The 23,060-nt window shown below is 32.9% G+C and overlaps 3 protein-coding genes across 3 annotated transcripts in view; 1 reads left to right on the forward strand and 2 right to left on the reverse strand.

Annotated features, from left to right (window-relative positions):
• Positions 1–1,552: 1,552 nt before the first annotated feature.
• LOC112601449 (stomatin-like protein 2, mitochondrial) lies at positions 1,553–4,411 on the reverse strand. The gene is made up of 9 exons (XM_025349092.1): positions 3,924–4,411; positions 3,651–3,761; positions 3,002–3,149; positions 2,812–2,932; positions 2,516–2,643; positions 2,295–2,450; positions 2,114–2,229; positions 1,800–1,928; positions 1,553–1,718 (listed from the first exon to the last, which is right to left on the reverse strand). The coding sequence occupies exons 1-9, from the start codon at positions 3,969–3,971 to the stop codon at positions 1,647–1,649; spliced, it is 1,029 nt and encodes a 342-aa protein (XP_025204877.1). The 5' UTR covers positions 3,972–4,411; the 3' UTR covers positions 1,553–1,646.
• A 161-nt stretch (positions 4,412–4,572) lies between these two features.
• On the forward strand, positions 4,573–6,358 carry LOC112601450 (U1 small nuclear ribonucleoprotein C-like). The gene is made up of 2 exons (XM_025349093.1): positions 4,573–5,230; positions 6,164–6,358. Exon 1 carries the CDS (start codon positions 4,782–4,784, stop codon positions 5,223–5,225), a length of 444 nt encoding a protein of 147 aa, XP_025204878.1. The 5' UTR covers positions 4,573–4,781; the 3' UTR covers positions 5,226–5,230; positions 6,164–6,358.
• A 2,650-nt stretch (positions 6,359–9,008) lies between these two features.
• The window catches only part of LOC112601451, a 41,363-nt gene continuing 27,311 nt past the window's right edge, over positions 9,009–23,060 (reverse strand). Inside the window, 8 exon segments of the mRNA XM_025349094.1 lie at positions 9,009–9,223; positions 9,226–9,894; positions 15,086–15,617; positions 16,741–17,869; positions 19,491–19,784; positions 19,848–20,036; positions 20,159–20,331; positions 22,185–22,417. Coding sequence (XP_025204879.1) covers positions 9,009–9,223; positions 9,226–9,894; positions 15,086–15,617; positions 16,741–17,869; positions 19,491–19,784; positions 19,848–20,036; positions 20,159–20,331; positions 22,185–22,417 — 3,434 coding nt within the window.

A 23,060-nucleotide genomic window follows, 5' to 3' on the forward strand; every position in this document is an offset into this window, starting at 1 on the left:
GTTCAAAAATTTTGGGGGCTAAGCACCCCCTAATTACCGCCTATTATTTTGTCAGGTACATATTATTTAGTATTTTCTATGAACTGTATTTCTCAGATCCATATTTACTATTTAGTCAGGAAAGTACCTATTTGGTCAAAATTTAATTTAGTTAGAAATGCATTTTTCCTAATGGAAACACATTTTATTGAAAACACATTTAATCTGGAAAATATTTTTCGGAAAACTGTTTTCATGAACTTTACTGTATTGCATTTTTTATAAAAATTTATCTGTTTTTAGAATTTTTAAATAGCAAGCATATCACTAAGAAAGGGTCCTTAAAAACCTCCTACTCCCAGTGAAGTGAATGTCAATGGCTCCAAAGTTTTACTCACTACTTTGATGTTAATATAATATAGTTGAGTATCATGCTTCATGTCGTGATAACATTAAAATATTGTGCAAACATCATAACAGAACTCTACAACGTACAAATTCTATTTCTGCATTTTGATGATCAATCAATGGTTTTACATCCAACAGCATTGATTATTAATAAATAATCAATGCCAAAAGTAATGTATTCATTCATAGCCAACAAAAATGACAATCGGCGTTAAGAGGACTTGAGGACATTATAAACAGACATTCAACAGCTGTCAACACTTATTACAATCAGTAAATTATTCCTCGTTTTAAGCAATTGTAATGATAATACTACTAAAATCGTTATACATAATACCATAGGCATAGTTAGGGAGGCTTAGCCTTTCCCCCCCAAATGCAGCAAAGCCCTCCAAGAGTTGGTACATGTCTGTCCTAAACAGACCAAGGGGGGTTGATAAAATTAAGCAGAGCAGATCATGCAAAAAAGAGACAAAGGAAGACATTAAAACAGTAAATTCACAACCATTTGCCAGCTTGGGTATTAATTTATTGTCTAATAACAGGTAAAACATCAATAACAAAAGCGTATTTAATCTACTAATGCTTTAATATTTTTGGGGGTTTGATGAATTCTTACATTGTAGTACTTGTCACGATAAAAGTAATTAGTAAATACACACCACACTATAAATAAGCTGCTTTGCACTATACACAGTTCTCAATATTTATACAGAAATTGCATCAAAAAATAATTAAGTACATTTCATCATTATTATTGTTGTTTGTATATAATATAGGTAAGAGGGACTTGTGTCTGATTTTAATACTTTAATAATTCAATTGTATATAATGGCAATATATTAATAGATATTAAGAGATCTACACATCAATACAATTTGGTATCTAGTATTTTTAATTGATTTAATGTTAAAGCTGCAGAACAATTTCCAAAAAAAAAAAAAAAAAAAAAAGGAAGGTTTTAATAATTTGTATAATATATAATACAAATGGTAGTAGATACATTTCAGTTTATTATTTTATTTTAATTCATAGATACTATGAAATGGCAGCTTCTTGTAACCTTTTTCAAATTTTGAACTAATAAAATAAGTTTTGAAAATATTTTTACAAAAACCACATATATTTATAATATGATAAAATTCATGAGGTTTAATAATTATTAAGCACTTAAATGTTTATGAATTTTAGTAACCATCGTTTTAACCCTTTTTAAATATTCATATGATATAATATGCATTCAGTTCATTGACAATGGATTATTTGTCTTCCTCGCTCGATCTTCTTGTTTGTTTAGACTTACTTGTTAGCGATTTGTAAATAGACATGGCCTATATTAAATTAAACAATAATTGGTTCTAATTAAAGTACACTTGAAAGTAATGTAATTCAATTAAGAAACTATAATTTACTTGTGTCACCATTGATGAAACATCTGAAGTATTGCTAGGGATAATAACTGTATTTGTAGATTTAGCTAGTTTTCCAAAAGCTTCTACATACGATTCAGCTACTTTGAGAGATGCAGCATTATAACCATCCTAAAATGGAATTAGATTTTAGAAATAGTTTATACAATTTACAGACAATAATGATTTACTGTCTGATGGTTATTAGAAAATATTATTTTCATTTTTTTGATCACAAATTAGCATTGAATACAAAGACTATACACTATTAGTAGTTTATTATTTACTAGTGTTTAAAATAAAATATTATACTTAACTGTTTGTTTAAGAGCATCAGCTATCAATTTTATTCCTTTGGCTTTGGCTTCAGCTACCGCTAATAAAGCATTGGCTTCTCCCTGTGCTCTATTAATTTGCTCTTGTTGATCAGCCTCTACAATTAATGTTTTTAAAAAAGACTGAATATATACTTAGATCAAACCGGTTTTAATCAGTTACCTGAAGCTAAAATTGTTGATTGTCTTTTTCCTTCAGCTACATTAATATCAGCTTCACGAATACCTTCAGAATCTAGAATAGCTGCACGTTTTTTCCTTTCAGCTTCTACTTGCATCTGCATAGCTTCTTGTACTCTATTAGGAAGTTTTATATCACCTAAATTAAATTAAATTAAAAATTATAAATTGCAAAAAAGAATACTTTATCCATAAAACACTTACGAATTTCATAACGGAAACATATTAGTCCCCATGATGCACTTGCTTTATTAAGGCTTTCAACAATTGCAAAATTTAAATTTTCTCGTTCTCGAAAAACTTTGTCTAAAGATATTTTTCCTAATTCTGATCTATCACATGAAAATATTAACTTTGATAAATATTTTAAAATAACAATAAAACAAATTTAAATAAAGACTAGTGGTTATAAATTATAATATATTTAAATGTGGTCAAATAATCAAGTGTTTTATTTTAATCATTTAATTAGTTCAATTTAAATTTATTACTTTTGTTACCTCATTGTGGTTTGAGCTAATTGAGTTATTGCAAACTCTGGATCTTCAACTCCATAACTTGCTAAGTAAGGATCATTGACTTTTAAATATAATACACCGTCGATATTGAGTGTTACGTTATCTAAAATATAAATTATAAAATAATTATTTTTAAATTAAAATTAACTATAAAATTAAAGTTTATTCGGACCTAAAGTTACAGCACTTTGTTTGGGAATATCAATGGCTAATTCCTTTAAACTTTGTACATAACCAACACGATCTAAGAAAGGTATCAAAAAGTTTAAGCCTGGTTCTAAAATTCGTCGAAATTTACCCATTCGTTCAACAATCCATGCCTATAACAAAGTATCATATTGTATTAAATATTACATAAAAATGTTAGAGAATAAAATGTAAAGAGTTTCTTCAGTATCAAAATAAATATAATCATAAAATATATTTAGTTAATAAAAATTAGGGTTGCTTTTCATTCCAGAAAATAAATTATCATTGGTTTCGGATTTTTTAAAATATTCTTGTGCACATATTTAAACATAATTACGTCAGTTTGGTATTTTATAATTGTTATATATATATATATTTAAACTATCTGTGTATATGTATATGCCAGGTAAGTCATATAAGAGATGTATTTGATATAAAAATAAAACAGAAGAATCTAGATTAAGTACTAGTAAATAATTAATTTTGATTCCCCATGAACATGATATTATTTTTATTTTCCTATTTTGCTTTAAATGTAGGTAACCATACTACATACGGATGAATAAAATAAAAATAATAATTGCATATTTATAGATGTTAAAAAAAATTAATGTAAAAATATATTGTCTAGCCTCTTGTTGTGGAACAAATAGAATTCCAGTGTTAAATGGTTTACTACTTTTAAACCTCGCCAATGCAATTGATGACAGGATAGATGGTTCTCTCGATAAAAGCCTTTGATGCTGTAAATAAAAAAAAAAAATCATCATTAAGTCGGTATTAAAAAGTAACGTCATTAATTAATGTTTATAAAAGCTAAATATTTAATGGTTAAACAACGGAGAATACTGTTTGAATGAACGTAGAAGTTTAAAAATATATCATAATGTACTGCCAAATTTTACCTTTGCAATAGCGGTGAATCGCATGGGATTGAGTTTACAAACAAACATTGTTTCGGGTTATTTGAAAAGACTGTAGTCAAGATAAATAAAGATCGTTGACTTGTGATCGAAATAATTAACCACGAGTAGCGTGTAAAATGAAACAAAATTATTTAATATTGCAATTTTTCAAAGTTATCTTTGTAGTTTTCGTTCTCCAAACAAAATACAAATTATTATTGATAAAAATAAATTAAAAACTTTGAAAAAGCCGCATTATCAGTGCAATGTAATGTTATCGGTTCGGTCAGTGTCAGAAAAAGCATGAAATCAAAACGTAACAATACAGTAAAGTTATGTAATGCTGCAAGACGAATTAAAAAAAATTTTTTGTATAAATATGAAATTTAATACCACAGAAACAACAGAACTATATACAACCCATTATAGATTTAGACGTATATTATTATGCCTAATAACATTATTTTAACGTTTATGAAAGTGTGGAAATGACTGAAAAGTGAAAAGCCCAATAATCAACCAGTGACCGTTATCAGTAAATCAAAAAAGTTTACGTATTTCTGCGGTATGTGACAATATAATGTGATATGGTTCACGGTGTTCCGTCAGTTGGCCACAGTGGAAAACGTGATAAACGATAGTTTTATCATCGGCGACGCGGTCTGCGGACAAAATATGTTGTAAACAAGAACATGTAATGCGAAAAATTATTCTTTTCGTTCTCGTTTCCCGTTTCCCCGCAGTTCTCTCATAAATTGTGACGAAATTCTGTTACGACGAAAACGACCGATTATTCGATAGCGTAAGTGTATTAGTATTTCTGTTTCTGTTAGTGGCGGTACTACCTACACCACAGCAATGCCGAAATACTATTGCGATTATTGCGACACGTACCTGACGCACGATTCGCCGTCGGTGAGGAAGACCCACTGCCAGGGCCGCAAGCACAAGGACAACGTCAAGTTCTATTATCAGAAGTGGATGGAGGAACAGGCGCAGAACCTGATCGATGCCACCACAGCCGCGTACAAAGCAGGCAAGATCGGCATGAAGGGAGTGTGCATACCTCCGCCAAACATGGGTCAAGCTGCGCCACAAATGCCCATGCCTCCGGGTTCGATCATGCCACCCGGACAGATGCCCATGGGCGCACCGCCAATGATGTCCATGCCTCCGATGATGCGACCACCTATGGGACAGATGCAGATGGGGGCGCCGCCGCCAATGATGCCCCCGATGCCACCAAATATGAGACCGCCTATGATGGCCAATCCACCACCCAATGTCCAAGCTCAACAATAAAATAAGTAAGCGTTTGTTCATTCTCGACACAGCTGACACTAAATCCTATAAATTTTAATTCAAACTGTTCTCATTTTTATGTCATGAATATAATATATTGTTGTGCACACTTAGTGTAAATAATACAAGTGTTATTTGTTGTTTTATTTAACAATTATTTCCAATCCATTGAATCAATTTTTTCAATGTGTTTAGTTTTTCCTTGTCAATCATTATAATTTTAAACTTATGTTAAATGTCTAAATATTGTTTAATAGACAAGGTTACCACTGGCTTGGAATATTTTGCGCTTCAAAACAAATATATATTACTATGAGTAAAATATGCAACAATTTTAAGTTACTGTAGAAAAATACTTTTATGATGTGCATTAGTGTTTATTTTAGGCTATTTGACTGAGAAAGTATTATACTCCCTCCTCTTCCAAAAAAAATATTGATAATTATTTTCTAGAATTGTCTGACACAGACAATTAAATTATTCACCAATGTTTTTTCAATAAAAAACATATTTAACATACTATACTTAACTAAATATTATGGAATACTTACCATTAAAAAAATTTCTGAGCTTACCAATATAAATATTAAAGTATGTGACAAAATCAGATTTAAAATATTAATTTTTATATAAAATTAAGAAAATTTCTGGTAAAGTTTTAATTTGATTATTTGTTAATCATTTAAATGATTAGTTAAAATTTATACATGAATTTTTTTTTTATTTTTATCAAATATAAATAAATAACAGAAATAATTTAATTGAGAAAGAATTTAGTTTTAGTGTCACATTACAGATTTATTAAGTAGATCTGTAGACCGGGTCTGTTAAAAATGTTTTTGTCGGTAGCAATTATTTTGCAGGAGGATAATTCATTGATTAGTAGGTCTCTATTAACAATTTAAATTATTGACAATGAAAAATTTATTTTATTTCAGGTACACACAATTGTTGGTTCACATTCACAAGACGGTCATTAAAAGTTAAATTATGTGTATTCCACCATTATCTACATATTAAAATGTTCATAAGTATTCAATATTGATTAATAAGTAAAATATGTACTACTAATATCTAATTTATATAATATTTAGTATAGATTATGGACTATAAATAGACATCTTCAACTTGGACGGTTTTGGTTTGATTATATTCTATTTATATGACTGATTAAAATATTGTATTTTGATGTAACAGTTATATTACTTTTTTTTATAATATTTTGTAATTATTTAAAATTATATGTGATTGAAAGACTAGAACATTCGTTTTTAATAATTTATTATTAAAAAAAAAAAGTTAATTATGCTTCATTATAGTTTCTCCTCACTATCTTGATTTAACTATCTTAAGAATTAACAAAAAGTATTTATTTAACTGGTCATAGAAAATTTAAAATTAAATAAATCCTAATTTTTTACCAAGAAATATTATTTAAATACTTTTAAACAATAAATTATGAAAAGTTAGAATAATGAGACATGAATTGTTATTAAAAAAAAATAAAACAAAGCATTAAAATAATATATTTCACTGTAGTATAGGTATAAATTTCTTGTAATATTGAATATTCAATAGTCATGATCAAATAAAAATTAAATAATTTGATGATTATTATTCTGAGTATAAATATCAAACACAATTAACTACTGTAATTTAAAATATTTGTTTTATACTTTTGTCTTTTTTAAGTTTAATTAGTATAGTGATATAGATATTTATGATAAATATCATCTAATTCTATAAAAATATACATTAAATTTAATTTTAAAACAATTAATTTCACATTAATATAAAAGATATTATACATAATGCTTGGGTAATTAATTTTATATTTATATATATATATATATTTGTTGTATAAATTAAATCATGTCTATGGGTATAATAAATAACGATTATTAGTTTTTGAGAAGAGGTTAATTTATTGTATATATAAGATTATTATTGTACACATACAACTAGACATTTATCATTTGTTAGTTTAGCATAATTTTTATTATAGCATAATTTAATCCCTAATTACGACTAATATATATATAGGTATTAGTATATCTCAGTACTTACTCAGTTGATAGTAAATCTACATTATAACTGATGTATTAAAAATATTTTATCTAATATTTTTATGTTAAAAATAGATGAAATAAAGATTTAAAAAATAGGATTTTAATTTTTTTTTACAGTAGGCACTAGGGCCAAAAATCGCATGTGGGAGGGGGCCGTGTCTATGTATGAGGTTTATACAGGTCTCCACAGTCTTGCAGCAATATAAGAAATTTTTGTTACTGTTCACAAATTTTTTATATTATATTATTTTAATCGTCTTAATCTAAACTAACCTAACATAGCCTACACAAATGTAAGTCTTTACATACAGAAAAATTAATGTACAGTTGTTCCTCAGTTTGTTAATGCCTAATAAAGGTATTGACTGTCTCTTACCTACTAAACAATTATTATGTCAGCTATAAATTTAGTATTTATAAATTATATTTCAGATTTAAAATGTTCAATGTGTATTAAATATTTAAATACTATAATATATCTGTATAAGTATTAGCAACCAGGTATTAAAACAATTAAAAATCAATTTTTTAAAATTATCATATATTTGCAAACAAATAACAAATAGTAACCATTTTGAATTATCAAAAGTCTGCAGCAAGTAATTAAAATATTTTTGTTTCATTTCGTTTGAATTATTCTCTGATTAAATTACTATAAATATATATATATAAAAAAAAAAAAAAAACATTAAACTGCATAAGTACAATGAATCCACATTTCTTAGGTATATTAATAATATGTACCATAAAATATACACAAATAACCTCGTGAGCAACCTTGTACATTTGATCACGAATTAACACTAGGTCGCTATATAAAATGAAAAAAAATTTAAGTACATAATATAAATTTAAAACTACATTTTTTTTACTAAATACCCGAGTCAATTATAATAGTTTATATTTAGGAAATCAATTTTATAACGTATGTAAATATAATTACACGTTGTTGTATTGTTGGGTATTTTACGTAGACGGTAGAATATAATATAGGTCTGACGTTTATTAATTCTAAAATAATTTTAATTACATTGTAAAATAATGAGAGAGTGGATACATAGTAAACGTTTTCTCAGCGACGTTTGTAAATTCGAAAATATTTTTGTTTGTTTATATATAAAAAAAAAAAAAATCTAAATAAATAAATAATATTACCAACATTAATAATAAAAATTGAGTTTATCAAATCGCCTCGTTTCTTGTCACTCTCGAGCTCGTAGATTTGTAAAGACTAGAAGACGCTTACGATTACAATGAGTAGGTATAGGTACATTATTTGTACGCAATACTTCATAAACTAGGTACTTACTTATATTACAATAACATACAATGTCTGGATAAAATAAAATTAGAAACAGTTTTTTACATACACATCATATAGGAAGATTAAAATATAACACTTCATTATTATTTTACGTGTTCTATTTAATTTGTGTTCATTCTCACACGACGCAGCAGTTCGGCGACCGTCGGCAAACGAAAAACGAAAAACAAACTCGAAACTTCGGCACTGCAGGTCAATGACGACGGTATCATATGGGTGTAACGCACGCACGTATAGTGGTACAGACGGCGCGCGTGTCTCAAAGGCGACTTCCTGTGTGTCGGGGGCCGCAAAAGGTCCACGCTAACAGCAGCAGCAGCACGCGGGCAGTACTGCAGGCGTCGTCGGGGGGCAACTGACGCGTAGAGCATCCTTGTCGCCGAAGACCGGTCAAAGGGACGTTTCCAGAGCGGAACAAGTGGGCACGGCGGTGGCGGCCTGCAGACCTGAGCGTGGGCGACGAGCGCCGCGGACCTGAACGACCGGGGGTCCAGACAGCGTCGCGTCTTCGCGGCAGTCTTCCTGTATGGTCGAAGCGAGCACGTTGACCCCGAACGATGAACCGGACGGCGTTCGCGAGTGTCCGGCCGCCGCCGTCGGGCGTCGCGGTCGGCACCGGCGTGTGCGGTCCGCGGCGGCGGCGGCGGCTGCGTAGCGACACGGCGGACTGCTGCGCGCCTGCCGCCCGCCATGTTGGTCTGCAGCAGAGCCGCTTGAAGTCGTACGGGCGGCCGACCGGTCGCGTCGCCGCGCGGCCGGTACCGGTCCGACTGTCGTTCCGGCGGACGCCGCACCGCCGCGGCAACGGTGGCGGCCTGCTGCGGTCGCGTCCGGTGTTCCGGTGCAGTCGTCTGCGCGGCCCCCGCAGCCGTGACTGTCGCCGCCGCCGCCGGTTGTTGGCCGAGCAACCGTTTCTTCGACTCGTGAATGGCCGCGTACAGGTCCATGGCCGACCGCCCGGAAGCCGGACGCACGTACGGCTGCTGTGTCGGCGTCCGGTGTCCGGCGCCGCCGTCCCGGAGTGGAGACTGCAGTAGCGGCGTGGGCGTCGTCCGGTGTTGCAGCTGCTGCTGATGAGGTTCGCGCGTTTGCGGCGGTCGTCCGGTCGGGCTCGCCCGGTAGTCGCGTATCGGCGATATGTTGTTGCTGCTCATGTCGATCCGGCCGGCGCTCCGGTCGTCCTTCACCGGTGTGGAAGCCGACACGTTCCGTTCGTGGCCACTGTTGTCGCCGTTCGCCGATGACGTCGAGGCGGACGGAGTGCCGCGGCTCGCATCTAAAACGTGCACACGGAAAATCGGATGTTACTCTCGCGCCAAGTTTATCGTTTACCTAACCCACCGCGGGTGTGCAGTGAGAGACGTGGCGAAGCACGGTGTGTTGGGTGTTTCTGTAGTGCGGTCATAATATTATGGGCTGGGACATCGATGGCCGATTTTCACGTCACGAGTTGTCGCGCGGTGTGGTGTGCAGTTAGTAGTGGCAGAGGGGAAGGAGATAGTTGCGGTGTGTTCAGGATCGTGTGGGTAATTTGTTGTGCACAATAATATGTTGCAGGTACGTTATAATACGGGACTACGTAGAATCGTAGGTAATATTGTCAATAATTTACGTCCAAAATCCGTACGGATTCGAGAACTACTGGGTAAACGTTATTATTTTTTACATCCGAGGAACTCTCATTGTTGTTAATTATTAGGCATAGAGAAAGTCTTATTTGCAATCTATACGAGATGCGTGTAATGAATACATCTGACGAGGATAAAACTACAATAGATGGAACAACAGTAATTGCATATTGTTATGGGCGGGCGTCTCGTCGTTATTTTCTTCTAAGCGCCGGCGGTAGATTGTTAGAAATGGCGGTTGATGAAATTATGTATGTAAGATGTAAGAAGATTTTGATTGGAATTGAGTTTAAAATGACATTTTTTTTTTTAGGGGTCGGGTTGTTAATTCATATTATTGGTCATATAGGGCTCCAATTATTATTCCAAGACATACTCGTATTATATACGGCGGGAAATCCCAAATTTGAATACTACATAATATGTTCGACTGAATGGGAATTATGATTGTTCTATGTATTATATTTTTTAATTAGTTTTTTAATTTATTGAACAGGACAGTTTAACAAAATTAATAAAAAAAAAGAAAAGATGTAAAAATATTTTAGATTGTTTTATTTGAGTTTTTGGTATGTTAGGGTTTTAAATGTCTACTCTCCAGGTTGAAGGATTTCATATCTACTAAGGGTGACATTTATTTGAATCGATTTACTTTCATTTACCTAAGTTTTCCAATAATTATTAGACTAATTTGAGTATTGTTTAGTTGATATTGTATGTCACGGGTTGCTCTATTTAGACTATTGGTTTAATGGAAGCATAGTGGTCTCATTTTTGTAAGTCTCTAAGTTGTAAGACTTACTTTGGTCTATGGGGCTACTTCGGTGTAAATATTATAGAGGATTGGTGACAAGTCGCATTATTGGAGTAGGTACTCAAAAATTGATCTAATAGTTTGAAAGAATAAGAACTATTATGTATTTATGTTTCATAGTGAAAAATCGACCTTCAAGATAGAACTTTAAAATTAGACAATATAGAGCGGATAGAAATGTGCTTTTAATTGAAAATCAGTTAATCGTGTTAGATACTACTAAACGCTAATGCGGCATCAAGTAACATACCGGGAAAAAGTTCTTTTTTTCAATAAAAATTAATTCTATTGACTCAGTATTTATTTATTTTTTTTTTTGATCATTGGAATAATTTTTAAAAGAGTTTTTCTTTAGTGTCTGTAATAAGGTTATTAAACGGTAAGATGTTACTCATAACTCGTAAGTACTTTGGTTTATCTGGTTTTGAGATTAAAATTGTGGTTGGAATTTCCATATTGGAAAAAAGTAGAATAGGTAACTTATGTACGAGTAATAAACGACACTGTCACACATTGTACTTATATCGAGTTTTGTTGTATCTTATATTTCGTTTTTGGTTTATGTCTTAACAATACGCAGATGATTCATGTTTAAAATGCAGTAAATACAATTTTATACGCTGAGTGATTAGGAAAAAACCACTTTTTCACGGTTTACCATACTCGGTACAAGAGTGTATACTTAATATTTTATTATTGCCTATAATAATATGACGTTCGGTGCGGGTGATTCGTTCAGTTTTTAGTGCGGGCTTTAGGACATTTTATAATGCATATTACTTTATACACCTACGCGGGCATTCAACGGGAAACACGGGTACGAGTATACCGGTTAGTTGCATGCGTAGAGAATAGTGCAGAAGGCTAAATTAGAAAGTATAGGAGTTTGCGCACAACTATATGTATCGTTCAAACAAAACGTTGAACAAGTCGATATTAATAAGATGATATAAAAAAACCTTTTTGGATAGGTACCTAATAATATTTTCTTATGGGACTTGGTCGATTTTCTTTATCCGGTAATTAATTTTAATAAAATCATTTACATGTTGGAACGTGGATTTTCTCTGAATTTATATGCCATCAATATCCCAGGATTTTAATATAGGTATCTAAAAAGTTTGTAAATCCTTGAATTTAGTTATGAGCATCACAATATCAAAATGTGACAATAAACAATGAATTATTCTAGGTAGTTCTTACATTTAAATATTAAATCAATTTTTATTTAAATTAAACTATCCTAAGGTTGAATATTCTTTAATACGTTATCATGATTAAAATTTAAAATGCAATTAAATTGTTATCATTTTTTCTGTTTTTCATATACTTAAATTGAATAAATTTCAAACTTTTTAAATACCATATGATATAATACAATTTGTGTTCAGTTACTAATGTTACTATACGTAAAATTATACTACTGAGTAGTAATTGGTACGTGATTTGTCTTACCTTATTTCGTTAATCTAGTTTGTTAATAATCTTCAAATACCATTAAGCTACCTGTGTAAGAGTCCAAAATTTTGGTGACCAACAAAAAAAAATTGACTAGTTTATGTATAAACCCAAGCGATTTGTGATGAGTATTTAAGCTTAATTAAACGTGTGAACAATACTTATACCTGTGTGATTACTGATTTGTGTGAATATGGATTAATAAAATGTACAATACACCATAGTTGTGAAAGACTCACATAAAGTATAAAATCAAGTTATCTAAACAATGTTTGACAATAAACAAATAAATAAAAATCGTTACTCAAATAACACAAATAAAATCCGTTTAATTAGTATAAAAAGTGCATGCAAATCTAATATAATATATTTACAATAATTATTCTATACAGTCTACTCACAATCATTATTGCACTATTTGCACTCGAGGTATCATATAGCATATTAAATTATATAAAAAAGTACTAAATAATAAATTCTACATACGCAAACTTAGTCTAATACTCGCATAAATACAAAAACAATATTTTATACTCAAAATCGTTCTCTATTGGCGGTTTAAAAATACTCGTGTATCAAACAAATTATTATGTCGAAAGCTAGCAATAAAATTTGAGGTTAAATCGGTTAACGACAAATACCTTATTAATGTAGGTACCTTCTTATATCATATTTAAATTGTCCTTAGCAAAACGAATTTGAATTAATTAGGCGTATCTATGCTTGTAGTTTGAATTATTGGAAGGTTATATATTTTCTATACATTTATCAATTCTTATTTTATATAGAATATAGGTATTAATATAATAGAGTACACCTACCTATGCAAGTTGTTATTTTGAGAATACGGTTTCTTATTTTTTTTTTTTTTTTTGAAAAGCATGGACTTTAAAATTTAAACGATTTTACAAAGAAAAGCCTCAATACTTGCACCCAAAATTTATCTTTTAGTATATCGACACTCCAGATTTTAGAATATACTAAAATATATAATATATAGTATTATATGTATATATATATTAGTATATTCTAAAATAAATGGTATCGGAAATCAAATATGTAATATAGTTGTATAGTTTAAATAATGAGTAGGAATATTGAAGTCATTTAACTCATTTACAAATTGAAAAAGGTTTTAAGAAATAGTAAATAAATAGCATTTTGCTAAAATGTATAAAATATTATATTAGGTGGGTACCTACCTACACGGTTAATCTTATGTATTTACAATTTTTACATGAGTAATAAATATATCATTTCCACTATATAGAGATTGTTGCAGTATATATAACTGATATTTATCTGTCTGTGCATAATTTAATGTCGTACCGTAAATTATTTTAATATAAAACAATGAGTATAATATGATATGTAATATGTAGTATACATTTAGTAATAGCACCGTTATTTTGTTCAATTCAGTCGGGTAAATATGGTAAAATTAAATGTTAATTGTTTGATTTAGGAAATAAACGTGAATTGCTCTATACAAAGGTGCTTAACTATTGTTTTTCTAAAATTCATTCAGAGAAAAAATGTATAGCGTCTTATACTCAATATGAAAATATCATGTTATATTTAAAAAAAAAATAATTAATCAAAAATTAACAATAGAGTATTTTTGAAGTAAATAATGTACATAAAATAAAATTATCAAATAACTTTAAAAAAATGTTTGAATATTTTAATTCGGTATTTATGATAAGTTTTGTATTTATGTCCACTATTATTTTACTTTTACAAGCAATAATTTACTCAAAAACTATAACATACTTCCCTGAGTATCGTGTAACATTTGAACGTTTAACAAACATGTCTTATCTATGTACTTAAATTCTATGTGCAAAATACATATATATATAATATATACAAATTTTTATTTACATAACCCAAAAATGCATGCAATTCACACCAAAACAGTCAATTAGTATAAATAAAATAATAAACTTAGGAACATAATTTAGTCATGTCTTTTCAATAATTAGTTTGAGATTAATATCGTTGTGACATTCGTTTTGTTATCCTCGGCATTGTAATACATTATTTTGGTTAATATTAGATGTATATTGTACACCGATCCCAAAGGAGGAAGAGAGAAAAAAAAATTACAAATTCGACCGATTCGGGTTCGGTCGACCGGGTTATAAACGTCTCTGTTTTGGTTAGTGGAAAAAAAAAAAAAATAAAAAAAACACTCTTCTAAGGCGTCGCCGCGACTATTCGATCACCTACGGTATCACACAATCATCGTGTAAACAGCTATCTATAGACACCACAGACGGTGTGTGCAAAACTAAATACAAATCAGTGACGACGACACCACGGAATGATATTCTAATAGTAAAACGTATTATTTAACTAGAACAATATAAATACGGTGCGCATTATAATAATATTATTACGGTCGGAGTGATGTGCACTATATATAATATTCGAACAACGATAATATAATATTAATATTATAGTCGTCCGTGCGTGCGAGTGTGTGTGTGTGTATATGTGTGTGGGTGTGCGCCAAGTCGAGCGGATCTACCAAATATCCGTCCTGTCCGTAAAATGATGATTACCTTGAGCGGTGGTGGTCTCGCTGCGGGCCTTTTGAAGCGCCATCAGCATGTTCGGCGACTTGGCGAGCATCCGGGGACTGGTGGCGTTTGCCTGTCTGTAGCTGTCGCTGCGCTTCACCACGGACTTGATCTCGTCCAGGCTCGTCTCCAGGCACTCGGTGGGGTCTTGCATCCGGACGTACGCGCCTCGCACCACCTCTTTGGGCGACAGACTCCGCCGGGTCGGCGATATCAGCGGCGACACGGGCTTGCCCGCGGCGTCGCCGGCACACCGACCGTTGTCCGGAAGCACGACCACCCGGTGCCGGTTTAGAGCCGTAGCCACCGTCAGCGGTAGGCCTGCGATCGTCTTGCCCGAGCGCCGTTGGCCCGGCGAACAGGGCAGCGGTATGGGCACCAGAGGTTTTAGCTGGACAGCGGCGCTATTGCGTTCGCCTTGGAGTTTCTTGGCGACCACCTGCGCCGCTTGCGGGCCGGAGCCGTTCGGTTGTCTGGTCACAGGTCGGACGTTCAACGGAGAACGGGGTATTGCCTGAAACGAATCGATCAATGAAAAACCGTTATCGGGTATGTGGTTACAGTAGTGATCGGCCTCCCTCTCTAATGGGGTAGCAACAAAATAGGCAGTCGCTTAGGGCGACGGCACTAGTTTAGGGGTGGCAAATTTCGAAAGTTAATATTTAATAGAACCCTTACACTCCAAAAAATTAACTTTTGAATAGGGCAGCGAAATTTAAAATTGTCCGGGGCGGCGAAAAACCTAAGTCCGGCCCTGATAGTGATGCATTATGCGGTCCGAGTCGTATATCGACTGCACTCGTCAGTTTTCGATGAGTATTATTGACTATTGTGCGTGATCACGTTGACGTGACTGCAGATCGGATGTATGACTTGCTTTTTTTTAGAGGTCGTTGATAGAGACAAAACGCCTGTTGGGACGACCGCGTTTTGAAAGGCATCTCGCGAGATTTTTCGGAATATTATACTTAAACGATCGTTCGAGACAAAAAAAAAAAAAAACCATGTATGTATTTTTAGCGAATTATTTCAAAACGTACTGAACCGATAGACTATAATAGGTACTTTCGACAAAATTGTCTTTCTTTCTTTTTTATGACGATATGAATATTTTATCTCTGAAATCGAACTAGTAACAGAACGTGGTCTGTGACCGATTAACATATTCATCGATTTCGCATGTGCGAACGAACAATAGTAAGTATAAATAGACACCACAGGACATACCGAGCGTTAAAGTTTTAATCGTGATTAAGGTTTCGTCAAAGTCACCGGCTAGACTTCCCTTCAACGGATATACCCGTTATCTGTAGGTTGTATTTTATCAGTAGAAAACCTAAAAACTACAGTCGTGTATACGGTAGGTTAAGAGGACCGACGATATTTTGTGAATTTATGATAAAAAATTATTAAGTTCTCGAAACGAGTTCCGCCCGAAATGACGTGCGCTGAACTACATTCCGTCTAAATTAATAATAATAATAATAATAATAATAATAATTTATTATTAATTATGCACTGTCTAAATAACAAGCCGCATGTGCCATCCGCGTGACATGTAATATTATGTTATTATTATTTTAATAATTGCGCGCGGACGACACGCCGGAAATGTTGAGAGTATAATATATACGTACTTGTGACAAAACGCTATTATTGGTGTGGTTGTTGACGGGCAGCGACCGGACGTTGGCGTTCACGCACGGACCGGGTTCGAACGTGTTGACCGTGTGCGTCTTCTTCCGGCGCTTCAAACTGTCCGACGAGTATATGACTCGGCCCTCGGCGTTCAGCGTGACCCGAGCGCCCGCCGGCCTTTGCCGTTCCGACGTGCCGACGGCCGGCAACTCGTCCAGGTGCACGAACCCTTTGCACAACGCCTGTTCCGGGTGCTCGACGACGGCCTTGACCACCGGTTCGGGTATCGCGTAGTGCGCCAGCGTCACGTACTCGCCGTAATCGTCGGCGTCCGGTACGATCGCTCTCACCGCGGTCGTCTTCAGGCTCACCTCGTCGTCGCTCATCGGCGGCGTGATGACGCACATGGACGGTATGCGGCTGGTGTTGATGGTGGTCTTGACCCGGAGCCTCTCCACTCGGTCGACGCCTTCCAGGTCGGAACACTCGGACATCTCCAGGTCGACGGACGGGTTCGTCACCGAGTCCACCGGCGAGCTGCACGTGTTGTGCCCGCTGTCCGGCGAGTCACCGCCGCCGTGTTCCAGGCACGGTCTGGGCTTGACGTCGATCATCAGCCCCTCCTCCTTGTACCTGGTCACGTTCTCCTTGGTCAGCCGGGACGGGGCCGTTTTCGACTTGTCGTACAGCGCCATCGGGTCCCTGGACCCGTGCGCGTTGTTCCGGTCGGGCAGCGAGCCGCCGTACGCGATGTCCGCCGACCGTTCCGATAGCTTGCTGCCACCTCTTTCCGGCACGTTCGGCGGCGACACCATCAGGGACGTGCACACGGTACCGGCCGAACTCGCTGTGGTCGACGTACTGCCCCGTCCGAAAACGTCGTACTCGCTCTCGGCCGACGACGACTGGAAACTTGGCGTGAGCGCCGACGTGGAGTGCAACGCGGACATCGGCTGCGGCGGGTCCTCCTCCCTGAGCGTCTTCAGACCGCTGTCCACGTGGAACGAAGTGTAGTAGCCTTCGGTGTCGCACGAATACGTGGAACCTGTTTCCCCTTCGTCGCTGGTCACCGAACTTCCCCCGTGGTACGTCGGTTTCGTGCTTCCGCTGCAACTGCTAACGCTAGACCTGAAAACGCGCATACGGTCGTATTATAACATGATCGGTGTACCACAGTAATAATAAATAATAGACTTTATGATATTGATACATAATTTTTTACATCGATTATCGTATTGCATTGTTGTTGTTATTATTATCAATCACCGTCTAAATACTTAAAACCGCTCATCGTATTTTTATAATCGTACTATACGCCTATAACAATAGCTAGTAGTTGTTATTTATTTATATTTTAATTTATGGTATTTTTAATCGTATTTACGTTGATCATTGTTCGTCCTCTCATTCTAGTTCCATGATGATATCATTATAAATATTCTTTAACATTCACATGTAGAATCATCAGTACACTTGATTGAAATTTTAAATTTATTTAATACTTTTCCGATTTGTTATTTTTTTTACATTTGCAAGTACCTACCTACATTTGAATAATATTTATTGATTTCATAAGTAAATTTTTTGAATTAATAAACAATATTAATTTTAAGTAGATATTATTTTATGTCTTAACAATAATTCTAATTGATTTTATAAAATAAGTTTAAAAATGGATATGTAATATGTATTTTATAAAATAATATTAAAATAGTAGGTAATAGATCAATAAAATTTCTCGTTTCATTATTTCTATTGGTCTTTTCATAAACTTTTTTAACGAATCTAAATCAGTTTAGAGTAGCTATTCTCAATCTGGGACGTACGATCCTTTTAGTGGGAACCAACTAATTTTTTGATTAACCATCCATCAGTCCTATCAGTCCCTATACATTTACTTGTTGTACGTATACAATAACATTTTTTCGGCGTTGTAAAATATTTTAGTATCTCATTTGGTGCTGGTCACTTTAAAAATATTAAGAAACATTGGCTTAGCTAATATGTAAACTTATTTGATCTATATACTTTATAAACGTAGATTATTATCTTATTATATTTTGTATTATTTTTTATAGTATATAAAAAAGGTTCATTAAAATACATCAACAATAAGTTTTAAAAATTCTTGTTAATTATCAATGATAATTTTTTCATTATTAAATATGATACCGCTATAAATTATTAACATTTAAAATAAATATATTAAAATATTTTCTCTTCACATAAATCATTTTTTATTTTTTTGAATTCGAAATGTATGAACAATATAATAAGAGTGTCTTATCTCTAGTCGATGTTTAGTAAGTATAAATTAAACATACTGACATTTAAAAATTTAATGGTTTTATGTGAACGCCGTGTCTGGTTATGAAGGATTATTTGTATACTAATCAGATATAATATAGTGATTTTAGTATTATTTAAAACATATACGCCTTTGTTTGCATTTCTTTTAAATGTTATCTTAACATTTAAAATAAAATTGAATACTTAAAAAAAAACATAATATTTATTTAATTTACGTACCTATGTATAATATGTATAGTTAAGATTGAAACTTAACCCTGTAAGGATTTTAAAAACTTGTTTTTTTAATTATTTACAGTATCATTGTAATTTTTATAGCATACATTATTTAAAGAGTTTATTTGTTAATTGTTTTTAAATAAATTAGTATTTATGACTTCTAATTTATGTAATTCCAATATTATTTAATGAAATTATGTTTTGAATTCATTGGTCATACCTTGGTATGTGACTAGTCGAAGTAGACTGTCCACTCTCTGAACTTGCTGACCAATTACCAGACGAAGAATGCACTGGTTCGTCCTTATCCCATTTTCTTCTTGCCAATCCAACTCTTCCTTTTTCTCTAAGCTTGACTGATGCTGACGAAGCCGTTTCTATATTTTTAAATTGTTTCAATCTCATTCTTCCCCAATCTTTCAAGATATCAAGATTTGACTTTTTCTCAGTCACCACAACGGTCGTACTGCTGGACACGACGTCATCAGAGTCTTTATTACTATCAGACAATGAGCTAAAAATAAAAGAAACATGTTATTTTGATGTTAAATAATTAGATTAAACTCAGTTTTAGTACCCAATAACGGCTTCTAATTCTTTTTGATCGGTTCCAGCAATCGTATTCCTCCTCTTGCCTCTAGGTCTTTTGCTCTTTCGTCGTCTAACAGACGTTTCGTATTCAACGTTCTGTAGAGATCTCCTAAGCGCGCTCATTCGGTTAAAACTCCTGCCGGATACGTCAACTTCGACTATTTGCGGCGGGAATCTAAAACAAATAAGTTTGTGTGATAAAATAAAGATTAATTCAAACATAAAATGTCTACGAGAGTTTAGATGTTTGGAGTATTCCAATTGTGTATCATCGGATTATAAAATATTATCACTCACTTAAGTGCGATGACCTGCTGCTGTTCTTCGGGCGATGGCAGTTTGTGGTCGATTTGATCTTCTGAAACAGGACTTGGATCTCTAGGTATCCTCGATGAACAATCAGGAGCCACGGTTATATCTCCAAGAACTTCTTCCGATGTCCATGGTCGGAGATTGGTGATTGCCGCAGGCTATAATGTATAGTTAAAATTAAATTAATTTCAATAATAATACGGACGTATTTTCTATAATTTATAATTAATAGCAAGTATAATACAATGTATATGTATACATATAAGTGGACACTTTTTATTGTAGCATTACAATATATTATCATGTATGGATGCGCACCACTGTTTATACATTTTCTTAAATACTTTTATATACGTTCATAATTTATTATTATAAACATTTCAAATAATTAATGTTGTTTATATAGAATAATAAAATATCAAAGAATCTTATGTACGAGTAGGTACTTAAAGTATATCTAACGGCATACTCATGGTTGATGTCTGAAGCGAATGAATAAATTGTTTTGTACATCTAACAACACAAATGCAACCTTGACCGGTACAATTGAGAATAGTCTATAACGTTTGTCTTCTAATGAAACACTGTATGAGTATTCAGATGATTCAAGGGCAGGTTTGAATAAAATAAAACTTTCTCGCTATAATATGAGAATTTTATTTTCAAAATGAAATGCCTACCTATTTATTTTTTTTTTATTTTACTCGTATTAGTTTCAACCAGTTAAAAAAAAAAAAACAATAAGTTTAATAAAGGTAACAGAGAAATTAGGACAATTATTTGCTTATACATCCTTTTTTTAACGTCTATTTATTCAACTCAATTAATACAATGGAATACATCATAATATACTTGAATCACCTGCTGGTAAAAAAATCAATAAGTAGTATTAGTATTTATTTACTATTGTTTGTAACTTCAGTGTACGATATAAAATATAAAATAATATATATTGTATACTTAAGTATTTTTTTATTTTTTTTTTGTAAAATTATTCATTTTTAATTATTGCTTATTTTTAATGGATGTGATTGTTTAGTTTTTAAAATATAAATGAACAAACATTAAAATTCTCTAAATTTAGTTCAATATATATATATTTATTTATCGGATTTTTTTTTATGAGAGAAAAAAAATTGTATAAAAAAACAATAGATAAACTAAATTGTTATTCTTAAAACATATGATGTTTAATTTTTTGAGTCGATAAGGTTATTGCAACCACCCATGCTTAACACACCTGTTGCATCCGGTTTTAATTCATCTTTCCTCTTATTAAAGTTTATATTTTTTTTTTTTCGTACTGTTAGCGTGTAACAAAGCCGTTTGCGTCATAAAACACATTTTATATCTGTCGAATAATTAAATTCACACACAGGCTTTAGTTATTTCAACAGTTCAGACCCTTTATTGCTGTATAGTATATACTGTATATACATATATAGTATTATATTATGTATATATATATATATATATATATTGTACATTGTAAATACGTGATCTGGTAGAATTTAAGAAAATCGTCATTTTATTTGTTTATATGAACGCTTAAAATATTAATAACTGTGCCGAAAACTTGTATAGGATGTTGGTATAACGGTCGTACTCCGTGATATGAATTTTGATCTTATCATTAATACAGAAACGGCCATTACCAACGTACAAGTATTTGTAGATACCTATGCGTGTTTGAAAGTTACTAATGCGTATAATATAAAATTATTTTATTGCGGTTAAATCGAACTGAGATAAAACGTTTAATGTCGTTAGATGGTTTTGTATAATAAAAACGTTATTGTATAAATGGATATCGGCGTTATTATTATTATTTTTTTGAATACTTATAATTTATATTATACCTGAATATCATACAGATGTACAGTTTTAGATTACGTTCAATTATTATTGTAACTAATTTTATTATAATACTTATAAAATTAAAGTAAAACAAAAAAACACCAGAGTTATTATACTAGCATAAAAATAATAAGAATAATATTAAATAACGGACCTTTCTAAGTTCTATATCGTCAGGCAAAAGAATGTCGTCCAGTGATCGCTTCCTTCTCGATAATCTATGGACGTGAGGTTTATTTTCATATACTTTACTCGGTACTCCGGCTTGATCGTAGAGCCTTTTAACCCAAATAGGTCTATTTTCCGCTAACAATAAGTTCTTGCTCTCTACTTGCTTACTCTTAAAATGTTCTGTTTTCAGACTGAACGCTGTCAGGTCACTTTCAGCTGCAAAAAAAAAAAAAAAAATAAAAATAAAAATATAATATTATAATACCAGAAACATTAGACACATCGTCGTACAACGATGTACTATAGAATTACCACAATCATCACATTACACATATGACCCTTCCTATATAATTTAATATTTGAGATAACAATACGTTTCTTTACCAAGGTCGGTGTTTATATGTAATATACTAAAATGCTCTCACGAGCAAATCGATTCATGAAATGCAAATTTAAATCTAGCTAAAATTATTATGATTACTGCATTAGTACAATGGTCCTGTTTCACCCGCGGTGTATATCATTTGAAATCTCGTTCCGTTGTGAAACACGCGTATATCACTTGTAATAGTATTCAGAAATTTTTTTTTTTCTTGTAACAGTGCGTTCGATTTATCGTGATCACCAAACGCCCATCTGTTTAGAGAAAATATTTCTATTTTCTATTATTTACATCAATGCTCACAAGTTGTACATATGGCGCTATACCAGTGAAAGTCTAAGGCTATACACGATGTTTATGAACGTAATTAGTTTTGCATCATAAATAGGCACTATAGGTACTGTACTAGGCATAGATACGAGCAGAGACCTATTTCTGAAATATCGCACTATTGACAATATACATTTTTTTTTAACG

This window comes from Melanaphis sacchari, unplaced genomic scaffold, assembly GCF_002803265.2.
Source record: "Melanaphis sacchari strain LSU unplaced genomic scaffold, SCAv2.0 Contig78_pilon_pilon, whole genome shotgun sequence".
Classification (NCBI taxonomy): Eukaryota; Metazoa; Arthropoda; class Insecta; order Hemiptera; family Aphididae; genus Melanaphis; species Melanaphis sacchari.

Coding starts and splice junctions, on each gene's coding strand:
- LOC112601449 (XM_025349092.1), bottom strand. CDS start 3,971: ATGTTTGTTTGTAAACTCAATCCCATGCGATTCACCGCTATTGCAAAG. Junction 2,933..3,001: donor ACAAAGTGCTGTAACTTTAG/GTCCGAATAAAC, acceptor TTTATATTTTAG/ATAACGTAACACTCAATATC. Junction 2,644..2,811: donor TTAGCTCAAACCACAATGAG/GTAACAAAAGTA, acceptor TTCATGTGATAG/ATCAGAATTAGGAAAAATAT.
- LOC112601450 (XM_025349093.1), top strand. CDS start 4,782: ATGCCGAAATACTATTGCGATTATTGCGACACGTACCTGACGCACGAT.